At 34.8% G+C, this 12,699-nt stretch overlaps 1 protein-coding gene across 1 annotated transcript in view; it reads right to left on the reverse strand.

Moving 5' to 3' along the window:
* Positions 1-12,699, reverse strand: part of LOC145288407 (U4/U6 small nuclear ribonucleoprotein Prp4-like) — a 73,936-nt gene that overhangs the window by 38,506 nt on the left and 22,731 nt on the right. Inside the window, exons 5-6 of the mRNA XM_080136327.1 lie at positions 9,509-9,633; positions 5,496-5,575 (exon numbers count right to left, since the gene is read on the reverse strand). Coding sequence (XP_079992453.1) covers positions 5,496-5,575; positions 9,509-9,633 — 205 coding nt within the window. The remainder of the gene's footprint in view (positions 1-5,495; positions 5,576-9,508; positions 9,634-12,699) is intronic.

The raw sequence follows: 12,699 nt of genomic DNA on the forward strand, positions 1-12,699 counted from the left end.
TTTTTTATTTGATTTTTTTTTAGTTATTTATTAAATATTCAAATACTTCTTTTATTTAAATATTTCTTTAATATTTTTATGTGTATAAAATTTATCCATGGACACATGTTTCTGGGTATCACCTGGTTCGGTATAAAAGTATATTGTTTTATTAAACTTTTATCATTTAAATAATTTGACTTTAATTGTTTTATTAAAAAAATAAAGAGTGAAAAGACAATTTTTCACTCAGTAATCGACTTCATAAAATTGTCAGTAAAAAAATCACAATCGCCAAAAGATAAGTGTTTTATTGTTTTCAGTTGTCACTTGGAAAGATCATTCACAAATGCAACTGTTTCACTTGCAACATTAAAGCCCTGACAAAGCATGAAACCACTTGATGTAAGGTGCTAAAAAAGACAACAAAAAAGCCGCTTCAAAGAAAAAAAAAGCCAACGATAAGTGTTAGATGAGTAGATTCTGAAAACAACAATTCTTCCCCCTTTGCCAGAAACATCCCTCATGGAATATGACGACTAAGACAAAATAAAGGAAGCAAGAGTTATGAGGCTACTGAACATAATAGACAATCAAATTGTTAGGTTGGTGCAAAAACAATATCGTTTTCTCACATATGTTACTTTTATATATGACTGGCATTGCCCGGGTCTTTGGAGGTGTGCGTTGAGCGCAAAAAAAAAAAGTGGTATTAGGAAGGGAGGCTCAAACCCGTACCGCGAAGGAGGAAAAGAACGTGAAAAAAATGTGACGTCTTTGCCGCCAAACCGGAAGTGATGTAGGTTTAAATTAAGGCTAGACAATCGAAAAGAGGGGATGACTTGCGAAAACATTGGTGAAAAAAGTGACCACTCCCTGTAGAAAAGTGCCCAGTTGAGGGTGAAGAAATTAATGTTTTTAGCCAATTTTTCAGTATTTGTCATCTGAAAGGTGGAGCTTCAAAACGATACTAATCTTGTGAAAATTTGTTGCTTCTGTCGAAAGTTTTAGGCAGACATGCAAACATACATACATAGATTTATATATTCGTAGCTCAAATTTTTGACCCAAACCGATTAAAAAGCTTGCCCTATCTCTGAATATCCTTTACGTAAAATTTCAAATTTTTTTTTTTTTTTTTTTTTACACAGTGGTCACCATTTATCAAGGCCCGGAAGCCACTAAGGGATAAGGGTTATTGCAAGTACGTACATTACGTTAGTGTGGAGATTTAATGAAGTGTTTACTTAAGGGGCGGTTCATTAGGAATTTGTTAACGTTGGACTTGAACACATCCAAGTTGTAGTCCGGTGGGAAGCAGGCAGACGGAACAGAGTTCCACAGGCGTGCAGTTCTAAGAAAAAAGCTTTGTTCATGGAATCCACGTTCTGATTAAGGCACAGATAAAGAGTGGGGGAAATTTTTCACAGTGGATTCGGCTAGATGGGTGTTTTTTTTTTTTTTTTTTTTACACAGTGATCACCACTTATCAAGGCCCGGAAGCCACTCAGGGATAAGGGTTATTGCAAGTACATCACGTTAGTGAGGAGATTTTATGAAGTTTTTAATTAGGGGGGCGGTTCATTAGGAATTTGTTAACATTAGACTTGAAGACATCCAAGTTGTAGTCCGGAGGGAAGCAGGCAGACGGAACAGAGTTCCACAGGCGTGCAGTTCTAAGAAAGAAGCTTTGCTCATGAAATCCGCATTTTGATTTAGGCACAGATATAGAGTGGGGGAAATTTTTCACAGTGGATTCAGCTAGACGGGTGTTTTTCGTGAAAGTTTGGCGAGGGGGGACCAGGGATTGGAGTTCAGACGAGCACCTGCCATGAAAATAACGATAAAACAAGGATAGGCTCGCAACGTCTCTTCTGTGGGAGAGAGGTTGCAGGGTAGAGAAAAGGGCATCACCCACTAAGCCACAAAGTCTATTTTGTACTCTGTCAAGGCAGGACAGGCTGTTTTTAGCAGCTCCTGCCCAGATATGGCAGCAGTATTCCATCCTTGGACATACTTGGCTTTTATATAGATAGAGAATTGTATCAGTAGTGAGATATCTTCTGGAGCGGTAGAAGGATCCCACCATCTTTCCAGCGACCTTGGCAATAGACTTGATGTACGTGTTCCATTTCAGATCAGGAGTAAAGGTCAAACCCAGAAGCTTGTCAAAACACGGGGCCTCTCTCAGACGAGAGCCATCCATCACAATTGATGCCAGATGGGGATCAGAGCGTTGATGATGTAAGGATAGTAGTTTGGTTTTAGATGCATTAAAGGTAACCAGCCACGTCTTCCCCCACTGAACCACGCGCTCGAGATCAGGGGAGAGAGAATCAGAGAGAACTTTGTCATTTACAGCCTTTGATGTGTTGCTGTAGATGGTCGTGTCATCAGTATAGATGTCAACGAATGATTTAAGTATGTGTTTAGGGAGGTCATTGATGTAGATCAGGAAGAGAGTTGGGCCCAGGATTGACCCCTGAGGAACTCCAGCACTAATACTGCAGGCCTCTGATTTTTGTCCATCTACCACTACTCTTATGAGCCTATCGGAGAGAAATGATTAAATGATTGAGAAAACATTTCCAGTTATACTGTAGCTGGAAATCTTGTGAAGTAGTCCCTTATGCCATACCTTGTCGAAGGCTTTTGATATGTCAAGAGCACTTGCCCTAGAAACGAAGCCTTTGTCAAGCGATTTACTAATCCTGTGAGATATAACCGTCAGCACATCTGCAGTAGATTTTGCAGAGCGGAAACCATATTGTGTCTCACTAAAAAGGTTGTTTCTGTTGAAGTGGTTGACTATTTCTCTATTTAATATGGATTCCAGCAACTTACTCATAACACACAGGAGACTTATTGGTCTGTACTGAGAGGGAGATGACTTATCACCTGAATTCTTAAATACAGGGCAAACTGATGAGGTCTTCCAGAGAGTCGGAAAGCACTTCTTCTTAAGGCAGCGCTTAAACAGTTTCGTAAGTATGGGAGCAAGTTCTGGTTGAAGCTTTTTTAACACTATAATTGGGATGCCGTCAGGGCCAGTTGCTTTACTGGAATCAAGGTTCTTGATTAGCTTGGCGACCTCATGCATGGATATTTGTATGTTACCTAGCGTGTTCTGTGTTATAGGAGGAAATATGAGGAGTTGATGGCCTTTGTCGCATAGGGTAGAATTAGTTGCAAAGTTCTTTGCAAATAGTTTGGCCTTGTCTGACGCTGACACGATGACTTCTGGTCCATTGATAATGGTTGGGATAGAACGCACACTTCTGTTCAGGATCCTATTTGTTATTTGCCAAAACTGGTGGGAACCAAGCCGCTGATCATCTACCTTGGATTTAACAGACTGGGCATATAGCTCTCTTGCATTTTTTATTACTCTTTTACAGTGGTTGCTGGCAGTCCTGAAAGCAGCTTTAGTCTCAGTGCATCTATTACGTTGGTAGCTATGGAAAAAGTGATTTCTGTACGCGATAGCAGCAACACATTCTGGGGAGAACCATGGCTGGCTGTTAGGTTTTTGTTGGAATTTTTTAGATGGTATGAATTGGTCTATGCCTACAATTAACCATTCGGTCAGATCTGATACTATAGAGGACACTTCCTTTTTAAACATGGAGTGCAGAGGTAAATCAGATATGAATGTACGGAATGTTTAGACCAGAAATTTTCTGAGTAATTTGATAGAGACTGCAGAGGTCAAATTTTTTTAACTTTGACCCCTATTATTACCCCTTGACATTTATTGTTTTGAGCTGAAATCAAGTTATTAAGTTAGATCCATGTCCAAGGAACCTATATCTAAAATTTCAAGTGTTTAGATGCAAAATTGGCAGAGGAGTTTGGTAGAGTTCTTAAAAGTCAACTCATTGAACTTTGACTCCTTAACAGCCAAATTTCTGGCCGAAAAATGATTATAAAGATTTTCCCAAATCTCACTACCCTGTATATCAAATTTCGAGTCTGTAGACTGAAAATTGGCAGAGTTATTGCGTAGGGAAATGTACACAGACACACAGACACTTTCACTTTTATAGATATATAGATTTTTGAATTAATTCATTTATATATATATATATATATATATATATATATATATAACATATATTATATATATATATATATAACATTTTGAAACACATTTTTCGCTGTATCGAATCGTGTTATTTATTACCGTTCTCAATCTCTTCATTCATTATTTGCAGGCTTTTCGACAGCATGGACAAAATTCAAATCCGCATGATTTTCTTGTTCCAGTTCAAACTAGGCCGAAAAGCTGCTGAGACAGCTTGTGATATCAATCATACGTTTGGCCCAGGAACCACTAACAGTGGTTCAAGAAATTTTTCAATGGTGACGAGAGCCTTGAAGATGAAGATGATCGCGACCAGCCGACTGCGGTTGATAATGAACATTTTAAAGTCTTAGTTGAAAACACATGAGAAGTTATTGTTGAACTCAAGGTCGACCACTCAACAGCCGTTCGCCATTTAAAGCAAATAGGGAAGTCAAAAAAGTTGGATAAATAGGTGCCACATGATTTGAATGATAATAAAAAAAATCCTTCTTCGCAACAAAAACAACCCATTTCTCGAGCGGATTGTGACGTGTGATGAGAAGTGGATCCTCTACAACAACCGGCAACGTTCGGCACAGTGATTGGATGCCAGAGAAGTTCCACAACACTTACTGAAGCTGAAATTGCACCATAAAAAGTTATGGTGACTGTACTCCTCCATGACAATGCTTGCCCACATATTGCTTAACTGACCCTGCAGAAGCTGAACAAATTGGGTTAAAAGATTCTGCCTCATCCACCATATTCACCGGACCTCTTGCCCACTGATTACCACTTTTTCAAGTATCTCAACAACTTCCTGTGCAAAAAATGCTTCAAAAGCCAAGATGATGTCGAATCGGCCTTCAATGACTTCATTGCTTCCAGAACTTTGGATTTCTATGCTAATGGGATAAATAAACTTGTTTTTCGTTGGCAAAAATGTGTCGATTCTAATGATCCTTATTTCGATTAATAAAGTTTATTATGAAAGGAGTTATAATCTTTTGAAGTTGCACCAACCTAATATTTTTGATTTTGTAATTACATAAATTGGTTTTATGATTATTATCATCTTTACTACTTCTATGACTGTTGTTGCTTTGTGTGCATGGTGTATATGTGCCTACATGTTAAAATGTTGTATAATTGAAGGAGACAGTTTGGTCAAGATAGTTAAAATTCTTTAATTTATTTTAATCTGCTATCATTTTAAGATTTAGGAGAGCGCGTTATTTGTTGGGCAGGGAGGATTTTTATATTTGTGTTCTTCATTTAAGGTTTATATTATCTGTCCAAAAAAGTCCTCCATCTAAAAAAAAAATTTAAAGAACCTTCATCCTCAATTACAAATAAAGGACATTCTTATTTATTGTAAAGGAATGCTATGAAATTTCCACAAGTCTTGGAAGAAAATTTTAAAAAATGTCCATTAATGCAAGTGACTTACTTAGGAACAGAGTAGAGGGCTAGCCAGTAGCGAGCTTCTTTGAGTGTCTCTGATCCTTCATGATACCAAGTGATGTTTTCCTTAAATACAAAAAAATGAAATGAAGTTTCATCACAGCGTGTAAAAGGGATTTTGTGTCACAAATTTCAATCAAAATGTTGAGACGTGCAGTAAACTGGGAACAACAAGGAACATTCAGCACCCCTACCCACCCACCCACCCACCCTAAAAATAAAGGAAGAGAAGACTACCAAATCATTTTAGTATTTTTGTGATTTTATTTTTGGAACAAATTGTCAGATCAGACTAGAAACATTTTCAGATAGAATTCAATGAATTCAGAAATAATGATTAAAAAATAAGGCTTTCAATATGGTATATTGAGGGAGGCTATCACATAGAAATATATTTTTTTAATTGATCTCTATATTAATATTGTATATAATAAATAAATAATTGATATATTAATATTGTATATAATAAATAAATAATTGATATATTAATATTGTATATGGTCTGCGAAATGTTTTTGAAAGCTTTGTTTGATACAATCAATAAAAGAAATGTTGGTTATAGTCAACTAACATACTTCCTAACTTCCGGGGTGCCTGCTACTGGAAGCAGTGACAAGGCAAATCAGTTCCTTCACTTTTATTGTTCTTCAATATTTCTATTGTGAAGCGATTTATTGAAATAAAGCTGCTTGTTAAAATAGAGTCGTTTTTAAATATATCGTTGTAATAAAAAATCTTACTAAATTACTTACTTACTAAATCTTTGTGTCAAAAATAATAATATATCCAAATTTTATGAAATTTTATTGATTAGAAAAACTGCTATTGTGTTTTTAGTAAAGAAAAAGTTTATTGTTATAGGCTAAAATGTTGACCGCCATTCAAAGGTGGTCAACCTTTTAGCCTCTGACTTATTTCCCTTGTGTTTGAAATCTTACTGCTTATGTTAAAACATCTATGAAAAATGCAATTACTTATTTGTATAACTTTCTACTCTTGCTTACGAGGCCTTATTTGATAAATCGATCTGTCGACTGTCTTAACAAGCCCCAAAATAAAATATAATTATTATTGAAAAATACAATAAAAATTAACAAAATCATACAGATGAAAATTAACACAATTAGTTTTTATTTGCATTTTAATAATAAAATTAAAAAATAAAAGTTTTTATTCTATTTGAAATTTTATAAGAAATATGTTTATGAAATTATGAAAATACGTTTTTTTTAATTTTACAAATAAAAGTTTAATATTTTATTTATATAATATATATGTTTATGAAACTATAAAAATAAAATCATTGAAGTCAAAATAATAAATGAAATTATTGAAATCAAAACAAAAAAATTTCAAACATCCTAAAAAAAAAGTATCCAGTACATATTCCCTAAAGATTTTGAAAACTGCTTTCAGTAATTCTTTAAAAAGTAAGAGCGTTTCTAATAATTCTTAAAAAAAATAAAACTAATGTCAATAATTCTTAATTAAAATAAAACTGAAAAAAACTTTTCAATAAAAAAAGATTGGAAAAACATAATAAAAAAAGAATACATAAACAAGGGAGATATAGGCATGAGAGAAAAAAAACATGAAGGAACTGCCAGTAGCAGCCACGCTGGAAGTTAATACATTAATTGACTATAGCCGAAATATCAAGTGCTAATTATTGTAATGATTATTCTTAATTATTATTGCCGGTAGCAAGGATTGAACCTTCAACCACTAGAAGACTGTCAATCTTTGTCAGCTGTCAAGAATAAAATGCACTTGAATGAGTTAAGATTGACCGAAACGGTGAAACATAATGAAAAAAATAACAACCACAGTAAAACACAGTAGAATGAATAACATACCACACTTTTTTTGGTCTAGTTATAATTTTAATTAAAGTTTTCATATTTTTAAATATTCAGTAAATTTTTGTTTGTCTTGAACGTTATTTTCACAACATTTCGGTTGATGTAACGTCTGAATTTCTTCTTGTCAAACTCAAGAATCTGTACAGAATTTCAAGTGAAACGACTTAATCCACAGGCTGGCATGCTGTTGTTCCAGTGGCCATGACCAGGTAGATGTCTTAAACAAGTCATAGATGTATTGTTAATATCACCCACACTGAGGATTGAACCTTCAGCCTCTCGCAGTGTTATGTAGAACTGAATTTACCTAGAACTTCAATTTCTTTCAAATATTTAGTAGATTCTTTGTATAAAAAAAGATATGAAGATGTTCAATAGTTGTATATTTTGTAAGTTTATAATTGATAAATTCTATTGTTCTTCCATATTAGGAAAGTACTAATGCACACGCATACACATATGCATAACAGGTGCTGCCATTTTTTTCGAACTGAAAATAATGGCATTGAGTTTATGTGTTTCATTGTTGTCTCATCACTTTCACCAGCTCTTTGATGTGTTGCATGTGACTGAACTGGTTGTAAACAACATGCAAACAAGTTCTAAACTTTTTTTATTGTTTTCATGAACATGGAAAATATTGCATGAACCATGGTATTAATTGTACCATTCAAATGTAGTTGGAAAAACTTGCATGAAGTGTCAAGTTTGTTTTAAGTCAAGCTGAAAATAGAGGACAAGACTACTTCCGCCATCTACAAGATGTAATCATCATCTCAATCACCCTCCACCTCTCAATATACAACATACGAGACTAAACAAAAAACATCTGATTTGAAATCATTTTACATGTAACTCTAATCTACAAAAAACCATGGAATTATATGAGTTTTGGAACTGTGCGTGTGTGCATGTTTAGTTCTAATAGTATATGCGTCAGATGAAGAAATTTTATAATAAAAGTTTGTATTAAGTTGGAGTAAAGTATTAATTATACTTAAACTTGAAAGCATTGATGACAAAATGTATGAAGTTACAAACAAAACAAAAAAAGTAACGAAACATTAGTCAGTTTGTGAGATTAGTTAAGTTACCTCCCCTCCACCGTCCATGCTCTGATCAGCAAGTATAAATTTCTTCCGCAAACCCTTCATACAAATTCAAAAAATAAAATAACAAATCAAAAATAAAATTGCTTAACTTAAATAAACATTTAAAAAGATGCACTGATTCTAATGAATTAAAATACACCTAACAAATAAATTTTCCTCAAATTAAATTCCAATCATTTTCTTTAATGTTTGTTTTAGATACTAGCATGCGTTAACCACATTATAGGTTCATGATGCCATCATTTCTGAACTAGTTTGGACAAAATAGTTGAAAATGAGAAAAATGTACTTAAAGTTTTATATTAGCATTTTTAATAAAATGACATACAAATGGGTTTGAACCCATTTTAATGATTGTTGGACAAATGATTGAATCATTCTATAAAGTAACTAATTTTTAACTTGTTTCAGACAATTGGAAACTTTTAACTCATTTAGAACACAAGCATCTGTTTGCAAAACTTCTGAATAGTTTGTGACAACCGTAAACTTTTCAACAATTTTTGAGAGTTGTAAAACTTTGGAGTGATTCAGACGGTCATAAATTTTCAAATCAGACCAACTACAAAAAACAAAACCCTTCAAACAATAGTCAGCCATTGCAAACAACCCAACTTTTTCCCAACAAATGTGCAAATAATTTGAAAGCTTTCAAATTATTCCCAACAATTGTGAAAATTTAAACAATTTTAAACTGCTTTCCTGCAATAGTAAACCACTTTTTGTCTGTTTATTTGTCTTACACTCACAAACAGAGAATGTTGAAAAACAAACAAATTTTGGTAAATAAGCCTGTTTATCAAAAGATGTTCAGTCCACTACATTTAAATGATTTCCTATCAAATCTGACATGCATGAGGCAATTGGTAATTACTAACCACTGTAAACTTTAGAATTGTTTCAATTGTAAGGTTTTTAAATCCTTCTGATAATTTCTAATTTTTTTTTCAAGTGATTGTTGTTATTTAAAAACCTTTAAAACAAGAGAAAGAGAAAAGAAAATATTAACAGAAACAAAAAAAAACCTCTTCTTTTTTCTTTTTTCGTTCTGCTTGTTCAATTTTCTTCTTTTTCACTGTGTCTTCTCCAATCTGTGCCAAAAGTTGGCGGAGACGTTCTCGGCGATCAGCTGGGCCCTCACCAAACAGACCTAAGTAAAAAAAAAAAACATAAAATAGTAAAATAACACTGGGTTAGGTGGGATATAGGGAACATTATCAGTAAAATTTTATCAAAGGGGAAGCAGGAAAAAAGTAAGAATAATAACAAATGTCATTTAAGAAAAATGGTGGCAGGGTGTAACATGGTAGAAAATGAGACAATGAAATTAGTTCTGAAAACCACAGTAACTGAACAAGTTTGAGAGGTGACTGCCAAATGTCATCTACTTTAATCATAATGTGGCAGATTTGACAAGACCATAGCTGAGAAGCTCAGAGGTGTTGATGAAGTTTCACCCTAATATTTAAAAATTATAATTGCACAAAAATTTTATCATGCAGTTAGGTTAAAAAAAAGGCTGCACACAAAAATTCAAACAAATTCATGCAGTATTTAAATTTTTAAAATTTTATTGATAAATACTTTAGAGCCACTGATTATATTTAAGTTTGAGTTATGTCCCTTGGTCACTGACCTAAAAAATGGCCACTGACAGATTTCACTGATAAAAATTGATTTTTTTTTAAACAAAAATACTTGAAGAATTTGCATAATTTTGGTGTATTATCTTTTTTTTAACCTAGCATGTCAGTACATAATTAACTTTTTGTTTATTTTTTGTTTTACAAATAGTTTTAAATATGGTTCTCCCCTGAATGTACTGCTGCCATCGCAAACAGAAATAACTTTTTCCATAGCTACCAATGTAATAGATGCAGAGACTAAAACTGCTTTCAGGACTGCCAGCAATCACTGTAAAAGAGTAATAAAAAATGCAAGAGAGCTATATGCTTAATCTGTTAAATCCAAAGTTTTGGCAAATAGCAAATAGGATCCTAAACAGAAGCGTGCATTCTATCCCAACCATTATCAATGGACCAGAGGTCATCTCGTCAGCATCAGACAAGGCCAAACTATTTGCAAAGAACTTTGCAAAAAACTCCCCGTATTTCTTCCTATAACACACAACACACTAGGTAACATACAAATATCTGCGCATGAGGTTGCCAAGCTAATCAAGAACTTTGATTCCAGTAAAGCAACTGGCCCTGACGTTATTCCAATTATAGTGTTAAAAAAGCTTCAACCAGAACTTGCCCCCATACTTACAAAACTGCGTTGCCTTAAGGAAAAGTGCTTTCCAACACCCTGGAAAGCCTCATCAGTATGCCCTGTATTTAAGAATTCAGGCGAAAAATCTTGCTCCCATACTTTCCGACTCCCTGGAAGACCTCATCAGTTTTCCCTGTATTTAAGAATATAGGTGATAAGTCATCTCCCTCTCAGTACAGACCAATAAGTCTCCTGTGTGTCACGAGTAAGTTACTGGAATCCATATTAAATAGAGAAGTGGTTAACCACCTCAGCAGGAATAACCTTCTTAGTGACATGCAATATGGTTTCCATTCTGCTAGATCTCCAGCAGATTTGCTAACGGTTATATCCCATAGAATTAGTGAATCTCTCGACAAAGGTTTCCTTTCCAGGGCAATTGCTCTTGACATATCAAAGGCTTCGATAAGGTATGGCATAAAGGCCTACTTCATAAGATTTCCAGCTACGGTATAACTGGAAATGTTTTCTCAATCATTAAATCGTTTCTCTCTGATAGGTTCATAAGAGTAGTGGTTGATGGGCAGAAACCAGAAGCCCACAGTATTAATGCTGGAGTCTCTCAGGAGTCCATCCTGGACCCAACTCTCTTCCTGATCTACATCAATGATCTCCCAAAACATATACTGAAATCATTTGTTGACATCGATGCTGATGACACGATCATCTATGGCAACACATCAAAGGCCGTAAATGACAATGTTCTCTCTGATTCTCTCTTCTCTGATCTTGAGCGTGTGGTACAATGGGGGAAGAGGTGGCTGGTTACCTTTATTGCATCTAAAACCAAGCTCCTATCTTTACATCATAAACGCTCTGCTCCCCATCTGGCATCAATTGTAATGGATGGCTCTCGTCTAAGGGAAGCCCCATGTTTTGATAAGCTTCTGGGCTTAACCTTTACTCCTGATCTGAAATGGAACAAATACATCAAGTCTGTGGCCAAGGTTGCTGGGAAAATGGAGGAATCCTTCTACTGCTCCAGAAGATATCTCACTACTGATGCAATTCTCTATCTATATAAAAGCCAAGTACGTCAAAGGATAGAGTACTGCTGCCACATCTGGGTAGGAGCTGCTAAAAACAGCCTATCCTGCCTTGACAGAGTACAAAATAGATTTTGTGGCTTAGTGGGGAATGCCCTTTTCTCTTCCCTGCAACCTCTCTCCCACAGAAGAGACGTTGCGAGCCTATGTTTGTTTTATTGTTATTTCCATGGCAAGTGCTCATCTGGGCTCCAATCCCTGGTCCCCCCTCACCAATCTTTCACGAAAAACACTCGTCTAGCTGAAACCACTGTCAATAATTTTCCCCACTCTTTATCTGTGCCTAAATCCAAATGTAGATTCCATGAACAAAGCTTCTTTCTTAGAAGTGCACGCCAGTGGAACTCTCTTCCGTTTGCCTGTTTCCCACCTGACTACAACTTGGATGTCTTCAAGTCCAACATAAACAAATTCCTGATTAACCGCCCCCTTAAGTAAGACACTTTATCAAATCTCCAATACTAACTATTACTGCGATACTATCCCATTGATTACTGTACACATAATAATCCTTATCCCCGAGTGGCATCTGGGCTTTGATAAGTGGTGACCTCCATGTAAAAAAAAAAATATTGGAATGAAACTGGAAAATCATTTTAATTTATGTAAATTTCATATTTATTATTATAGAGCCAATACTCTACTGATTATTATATTGTACCCAAAATATATATATATATATTATATATATAAAATTGAAAGTGTCTTTGTGTGTTTGTGTGCGTCTGTCTGTGTACATTTCCCTACACAATAACTGTCAATTTTCAGTCTACTGACTCTAAATTTGATATACAGGGTAATGAAATTTGGGAAAATCTTAGTAATCTGTTTTCGGCCATAAATTTAGTTGTCAAGGGGTCAAAGTTCAATGATTTGACCTTTGAGAACTCTACCAA

This window comes from Euprymna scolopes, chromosome 2 (genome assembly GCF_053919585.1).
Source record: "Euprymna scolopes isolate OS-2025 chromosome 2, ASM5391958v1, whole genome shotgun sequence".
In the NCBI taxonomy this organism is placed as follows: Eukaryota; Metazoa; Mollusca; class Cephalopoda; order Sepiida; family Sepiolidae; genus Euprymna; species Euprymna scolopes.